The 8,541-nt window shown below is 37.4% G+C and overlaps 1 protein-coding gene across 1 annotated transcript in view; it reads left to right on the plus strand.

Annotated features, from left to right (window-relative positions):
* Positions 1–8,541, plus strand: part of LOC102896269 (actin-like protein 6A) — a 20,680-nt gene that overhangs the window by 391 nt on the left and 11,748 nt on the right. Inside the window, exons 2-3 of the mRNA XM_025046067.1 lie at positions 7,087–7,163; positions 7,325–7,541. Coding sequence (XP_024901835.1) covers positions 7,087–7,163; positions 7,325–7,541 — 294 coding nt within the window. The remainder of the gene's footprint in view (positions 1–7,086; positions 7,164–7,324; positions 7,542–8,541) is intronic.

Raw genomic sequence — 8,541 nt, forward strand, 5'->3', positions numbered from 1 at the left:
CACCCGGCTCTCGGAGCGCCTGGGGCGCCCAGAGTCGCCGCCTCCTGCGGCCCCGTCCAGCCCGGGTCCCCGGAGGAGCGCGCCGGCCTCGGGGCTAGGAGGGCAGCTCCGTGCAGGGGGCCGGCCCGCCGAGCCCGGCTGGAGTGATCGGCCCCAGGGTCGCATCTCTTCCAGTGTCTCCATAACTCGGCTCTGCCGCGGTGTGCGCGCGCGTGTTTAAACTTGGGAGGTCCCAGCAGTTTGCAAGCGTGGGTGAAGGGTTTCCGCAAAGTCCCGTGGACGGCAGAGCGAGCGCGAGAGGTAGAACCGACTGGAAGAGTGGCGGCCACTCAGGACGCAGCGTCCTCTCCGTCCGCTGCCTAATGGTTGACTGGGGGTTCTCCAAGATAGTCGTGCTCGGGACTATTCGGGCTTCATTTAGGAACACAGGTAAATTAAGGATGCTTTCCTTGAGTAGATTGTGGTGTGCTAAAAATGGCCTGGGAGTTTCGCAGACCTGGGTTGTGATATCAGCCTCACCATTCATTTAGTGTTTTGGCCTTGGGCAGGTGACTTTCCTTTTCTCAACTTAAGGCTCTTCATTTGTGGAATGAGAGTTCCTGCACAGTGGGTGGTTGTGAAGTTTAAATGAGATAATGCTATAGTTGCTAACTCACAGTAGTGGTGCATGAAATAATGGTGCATCTTATAACGTTTTATGTAAATGAGAAAGGGTAACTCATTTAATAACTGTTTAGTAAGGACAACATATAGAAGGCACACTAGTAGCACAATCGAGAAAGTTATTCTTGATAATTCCTACTCAGTGGGTGGTTGGTGGGCTAAATGAGATAATACCTCCCTTACTACTAGAAGTGAAGTCTGGGAATCAACAGTTTGGCATCCCCAGCAACCTTTTTAGAAATGCAGAATCTTAAACCCCAGTGTAAATTTACTGAATCAGAGCCTCCATTTTTACATATTACCTAGATAAAGCATGGATGTGTATGATTCAAATTTTGTGTTCGTGTTTGATGAGTTAGAGAACAATAAGACAAATCCAAAGTGTTGCTGTTGTTACTGTTAACTAGTAAGTATGCTGTTTCTGAAGAGGATGGCATTTTATAGGTAGGAGACAAAAATAAATTTTTCAAACTTGTTAGATTTTGGAGTATAGCTTGAATCTCTTCTGAGACAGTAGGCTGACCCTCACACCCTCTACCCCCATTTATGTCTTGGTTTTGATTTCTTAAAAGTGAGAATCGGTAATTTCCCATTTACTTTGGACAAAGCCTAGTGGATCCTCATGATTTACCTCTTCCCCATCTGAAGATGCAATCCTGACAGAAAAACTGGATATGTGTATCTTTACTTCTTGGAGGTTGTTGACTCTGTTTTGACCTTCGGGTTCAGCCATCCAAGGACCTAGAGGCTGTCCATTGAGTATTTCCTTACAAGACATTATTTAATGTGATTAAGGTAGAAATGAATACTAATAATGCCAGCAATTAACATTTACTGAGTGTATACTATGTAACAGGAACTGTTACAGAGTCTTTTAATGCATTGGATTTAATACACGCATGTACTCAGTTAATCTATAACAACCATAGGAGATGATAATATTATCCCCATTTTATTGAAGAAGAAAATGAGATATAGAAAAGATTAAGTAACCAGCCTAAAGTTGCATAACTTCCTAGTAAGTGGGGAATAAGAATCTCGAATGAAGAAAAGGCATTTCAGTAAAAACTTTTACCGTTTAAAAAAAAGGTATTGGGGTTGTTTTTCTATATATTGTTTTTCAAGTATATAACCACACATGTTCATGTATAGTTTAGGTATTCAGAATTAACATCCTGTTTCTCATTTGTTTATGTAGAGGAATAGGTCTTAAAGCCAATCTCACATGTGAAGTATTTAAAACTCACAAAAGTAAGTATATGATTTTGTGTTTGAGCTACCACTGTATGGCCAGTATTTATAGTAGGTCACATTTTCCAAAGGGTTTACTATGAAAAGCAACCAAAACTCTCACCTAAATTTTGTGTAATTAAATTTGTAAAGTGTATTTTTAATTTGTATGCTTATTGAAAAGAACTTCGTAGTTTAAAAATTTTAATTTATGGCTTTCTTATTCCAATGATTATTTCTGACTGGATCTGACACTGATCTTTAGCTTTAGGTATAATCCATAATTCATCTAGATTTCTGTACTTTCTAATTGGTTTCTGGGTCTAACTGGTTTCATTGTTTCTGCGATCACATTTAATGGTACTCCTCTACCTCATACTCCTTTGCATGATAACGTTAACAATAAACAGGTATACTACCCGCCCATTTTGATAAATTGTCAGTTTCATCATTTCTGCATCCCTAAATCTCTAACCTTAAAAATTTCTCAAAATCACATTCCCCATAAATCGGGGCACCCTTGTTCATATAAAAAAATAATAATAATAATAAAACAATCTCCCCACCTCTTTCCAAAGTCATTAGCCTTCATTAGCATATTGGAATGCTTTAAGACCAGATTAAAAGATTGTGACCATTGCTCTGTGCTTTTTCAGAAAAATCACATCACCCCTACACCCGGAAGCCATTTTTTCTGGGGGAAAACATCAAAATCCTCAAAAACATGAAAACAGCAGCATTTTTAATAGAAAAGGGAATAAACCCTTGAGAGTTTTTGTCCATTAGTTTGCATCCTCGTTTTTAAATATCTAGACTTCTGAGGAGATAATGTTAAGCCTCTGTTTTCCATTTGCCGTTCTCCTCTTTGAGATTTCTTGGTGCTTGGTTTTTAACAAAACAAGATACAGGAAATAGACATATCTCCCATCCTTGAAAAATGGGAAAATCAGCTGTGCAAAATTCTAAGAATAAAGCATCTTACTCAAATGAAAATTCCACTATTCCCAGTTTACCATACTAATTAAGACAGGAAAATAACTGATTTGTTAGGTTTTATTGTTTAACAAAAGAAATTTTTGAGTGCTGGTTATGTACCTCTGACTTCAAGCTCTAAGTCTTGTAGGTGAGTGAGTTAAGTAAATAGACACCATATTTTATTTTAGTTGTACATTGTTCCACACATGTAAAAGAGCTGAAGTTGGAATATTTTTTAATATTGATAGAATGGCAAAATTTAATTGGTAGCATGTTTTTTTCCTTAGTGGTGCATGAAATAATGGTGCATCTTGTAGTGTATAGTTTCTTATATTGATGTGAAAGGGTAACTCATTCAATGAAGTATACTAAGTAATGACAATATGTAGAAGATATAAAGGCAACAGACAAGAAAGTTATTAACTCAGTGTGGGGCAGTCGAGACTTTACAAGTGAGGCACTGGGGGTAATGGAAGAGGAGTGGAGATGGGCAGCATATGCAAAGGTTAGCTGAGTGAGTATATGGTGTTTTCAGGGACCACATGTTATTCAATAATGCTAGTGTGGTGGGAATTGAGACTGCTGCCAGATTATGCTAGGCCTTGAATAGGAACTGGGTAGAATGATTTGAATTTTATCTTGTAGGTGATGAGAAATACTGAATGATTCTTCCCTTTATTTTTATTGAAAGAGTTTGTTCACAGTTACAATTTTGAAAGGTCACAGTGCAGCAGTTTAAAAGGGTTGAGAAGGTTAAGAGATGCAAGTGTAATACCTGTAGGAAATTGTAGTTATTAGTTCCCTGTTGGGAAAAGAACTTGACTGAAGGCAGTGTCAATGGTATTAAAGAGGAAGGGATTTGAGAAATATTTAACAGAATTATTTGGCAGAAATTGATGACTGGTAGGAAATATGAAGGTGTTCACAATTTGGAAAAAATTCAGAGGTTTTTGACTCTGATGACTGGGGCTACTAACCTATAAGCAATGCTGGGATTAGATTAGGCCGGATGGGGAAAAGACAGTGCTTCAGAAATACTGAATTTGAGGTACCCATGGGACATCAGGTGGAAATGATGTTGATGTACAGTAAAAAATTTGAGTTCTGGATCTAGACAAAGTTGAGGGCTTGAAAGAGAGATCTGAGATTGGAATTATTAGCATTTAGGTAGAAGTTGAGGCTGTAGGAGTGGAGCAGATTACCTAAGAAAGGGTAAATTAGGGTAAAAATGGGGTCCTTGGCCTCCCCAAGGAGTCCATGGATAGAACTGTATTTTATTATAACTAATTTCTTGTGTAATCTATTTTAAGACATGCATGAATTTCCAAAATTGTCTCCATTAGTTTGCTAGGGCTGTGATAACACAATACCACAGACTGAGTGGCTTAAATAAGAGAAATTAATTTTCTTACAGTCTTGGAGGCTAGAAATCTGAGGTCAAGCTATCTGCAGGGTTGTATTCATCGGAGGCCTAAATGGTTATCTTCTCTCTGTGTCTTCACATGGTCTTTCCTGTGTACACATGTGTCCAAATATCCTCTTTATGTAAGGATAGACACCAGTCATATTGGATTAGAGCCCACTCTAATGATCTCATTTTAATTTAATCACATCTTTAAAGACCTTATTTCCAAATACAGTCCACATTCTAAGATCCTAGGGGTTAAGACTTCAACATATGAATTTTAGGGAGAAACAGTTTAGCCTAGAACATTGTCAAAGGGGTCCATGACACAGAAAATTTTAAGATTGATTCTGAAGATCAAGACTTGAAATTTTTGGTTAAGCAGACAATTTATTTAGTTAGGATATTTCTTTACCTGGCATTCTAGTTAATCAGAGTGTTAAAGTTTACTAATTCATGTTCATTGGTATACTTTACTTACGATTTGTACTTGAGGTTATATGATATGGTGAAAACAAATGCAGTGATCTGCTTTTAAGGACCCCTGCTTTCAGACAAAATAATCTGGACCAGAGACTTGTATAAAGAAAGTTAATTACTTTGGGAAATGTAACAATGCAGAAACTTTCTCTCAAATTAGAAATAAAAATAAGTGGCTATTTTATTTAAACAAAAATATCATTATTCTATAAAGACACCATTTCTCAACTGTGAATATTTGTAGTGTAACAATTTTCCTTTATTTTAAATTTTATTTTAAAAATTTTGAAATAGTTTAAACATACTAAAAAATAAAACATATGTACATTTCTGATATTTCTGTTCTCACTACTTAGTTTAAATAGATGTAATATTGTGCTATATTTGCCACAAGTATTTGAGGAAGTATAATGTTATTGATATGGAGTCCCCTCTCCCGCCATAGAGGTATATAACATGCCCAGATTTCATGCATATTTTTATAGTTCTACTAAGTGTATATGTATTTATAATGAATTAAATAATCTCATAATGTATATACATATATATATTTTGTAACTAACTTTTTACAATGATCATTTTTTTGAGATTTATCCATGTTGATACATATAGATCAAGACTACTCATTTTAAATGGTGTATAGTATTTCAGTGTATTAATAAGCTAGTTTATCTGTTTCCCTAAAAGACGATTAGGTTATTTCTGCCTTTTTCTCATGGAAAGCAGTGTGACAATAATAATTATCATAGTAACTACTACTTATTGTGCTTAGTATGTGCCAGGCACTATGCTAAGTGCTTATATACATTACAGCATTTAACACGTGTAATCATTATGCCATCCTGTGAGATAGGAATTATTATATACATTTTACCTATGGGGAAACCGAAGCAGAGAGGTTAGTAAATCATCCAAGGTCATACAGGTAGTGAGCATTCTGGTAGGTTTCTCTGGTTTCTTTTTATAGTATATATAACAGTGTTTTGCTAGAGAAGATATGTGTAATTTCTGTTTATGCACATTTTGAGCTTTAGTAGATATGATTATATTGTCCATAGTGGTTGTACCAGTTTACGGTTTTTATAAGCAGATGTATAAAATCTCTTTCCTTACATCTGTGACAGCATTTAGTATTACCAAACTTATTAATTTTTGCCAATTTAATGGGGGTAAGTAGTATTTCTTTATTATTTTTAATGATTGAGTAAATCCTCCTTTGAAAAATTGGTTCCTGCAAACCCAAGTGCTTTTATTAGGAGGTGTGCTGTTTTGGGTTAAAATTTTTTTAAGTATAATTAGAGGCTGTTCTCTGAATTTGGATGTGAAAAAAAATTACCCACTTTCTTGCTCAGCGTATAACTTTATCTCCTAAAAATCTTTGAATTGTGCATATTCGATGATACCTTCATTTTAATGATTGTCACTTGGCTTATTATTATTCAGGGTCCCTGTTTTTCTAGGGGCTTTTGCTCAGTTTTTTCCCTCATAGCATGGAATACAGTTTCCTTTAACATATGAAAAAAGGTACCTAAGTGTACTGTATTTCTTCCCTTTGCCCTCCAGATCCATTTTCCACCCACTTCCATCTTCTCTGTGCCCTAGAAGACTGACCCTTGTAGACTGCATCAGCGGGCTCTCTTGACCTCTGGTTTGGCCAATGATAGGGTAACCATACTTCCTGCTTTGCCTCTTGTCCTGGTACAATTCTTAGTAGGGACCCCTTTCATATACACAAGTTGCACAGTTTGGATGAGATATCACAAGATAACCCTAGCCCATGGGGAGGGGAAAGAGAGAACTTGGCATATTTATTAGCTCCTTCTCCTCAGGGTCAGCCAAGACTGACTGCATCCCTCAACTGAAAGTCACAGGTTCTGTCAGGTAGCACTCCCAGCACAGCTCTTTCCAGGTTCTGGAAGAAGTTTCCCTGTTTCTTCAATTCTACGGATGGCAATATATGTCTGTTACTGTTAGTCCTCGGGTACCCCACTCTCTTTTCTGGTTTTCCTAAATCGTCCCTTGTCTTTGTAAATGGTCCTTTTAATGAGTAAAGTCTCCTCAAATTATTAAATTTTAGTGTACCACCTCTTTCCTGAGTGAACCTCTACTGATATACCATGTATGACACTGGATTTTTAAATTAAATAAATCGTTAGTTTAATGTGTATATAGATTAAAACTAGGTTCAAGGTACTAATACTATGAATGTAATGCCTGTTTTAATTTTTATAGAGCTTTCTTTCACATGTTATCATTTTAAGCATGTTAATGCTCTTAATTTTCATATGTAAGTTGTGAGATGTTAATGTTAATTATTGTTTCACGTTTTTCAGATGAAGTTGGAGCCCTTGTTTTTGACATTGGGTCCTATACTGTGAGAGCCGGTTATGCTGGTGAGGACTGTCCCAAGGTAAGTGTTATGTCAGAGTTAATTGGATATGTAAAGGCCATGCAGAATCAAGTTGGTGCAGAAATTCTCACTCATATATGATAAAAGACATTAGTTGGGGTAAAAATGACTTGTTGATTAAAGCAGGTAAAACTTGTATGTCATGTTTTTGATTCTTACAGGTGGATTTCCCCACAGCCATCGGAATGGTGCTAGAAAGAGATGATGGAAGCACACTGATGGAAATAGATGGCGATAAAGGCAAACAAGGCGGCCCCACCTATTACATAGATACCAATGCCCTGCGTGTTCCGAGGGAGAATACGGAGGCCATTTCACCACTCAAAAATGGGATGGGTACGATGTCTTTTTCTAGCGACTTGATTATAAATAGAGAGTAGGCATGGCGCATTTTAGATACAAAGCCACGGCTTCTTATAAGTGAATAACTGAACCTCAGGGTGATCTTCGGTATAAGCAATACGATGACCTTTTAAGACCATAAAACTTGTACCCTCTATATCTATACCTATACCTATTCCATGCCTGGTACCCTCTATACCTAATACCTATATGAGGTATTTTTTGTTAGTTTTTGTTCCACAAGCTGACGTTCCAGGTACTGAGACTATGAAGATGTGTAAAACACGTTCCTTTTCTTTAAGAAACTCATAGGTAGGGGAGGTAGATGTATGTATACAAATGTGTAGGATGAGTGGTGTAATATAGCAATGTCTGATAAGCACTGGGTTAGAGAAGAGAGGTGTTTAACTTTATCACTGGAGGTCAGTGACGGTTTTCACAAAGGAGGAGGTAACTTTGGTACAGAATCTCGATCAATGAATAAGAATTAGCCTGAATGAAAGGATGGAGTAGGGCAAAGCAGCCAGCATGTGTAAAGAGACGGTGTTGTAGAAGAAAGTTACATGTTGAGAAATGTCATCAGTTAAGTATGGCTGTAACATCAGGCGCTTTAGGGCCGTTCGTTGCAGGAGGGTAGGCAGAGAGCAATCACAGAAAGGCTTGTAAACCACTCCAGGATGTATTAAGCTGGCAACCGAAAAGTAACCTGAAAGGAAGTTAAACAGATGTGAAATGCTCACATTTGCCAGTTGGAAATGCTCGCATTCTGACAACGCTATGTAGGCTAGAGTGGAGGGAGATACTAGAGACAGGAAGGTCAGTTAGGGAGGTGAGACTCCAGTTGAGAAATGAAGAGGTTTTAAATGATAACACTGATGGCAGAGATTCAGAGATGGCTTTCAGAAATATCTGGGAGACAAACGGAGAATTGCTGAAAAAGTTTTCTAGATTTTTGATAGGGGTGGCTGAATAGAGAGTACCAGGCATGGAGTAGGAATAGAGATGAAGGAACAAGTTTTATGGTCTTAAAAGGTCA

The sequence above is a fragment of the Pteropus alecto genome, unplaced genomic scaffold, assembly GCF_000325575.1.
Source record: "Pteropus alecto unplaced genomic scaffold, ASM32557v1 scaffold33, whole genome shotgun sequence".
NCBI classification, from domain to species: domain Eukaryota; kingdom Metazoa; phylum Chordata; class Mammalia; order Chiroptera; family Pteropodidae; genus Pteropus; species Pteropus alecto.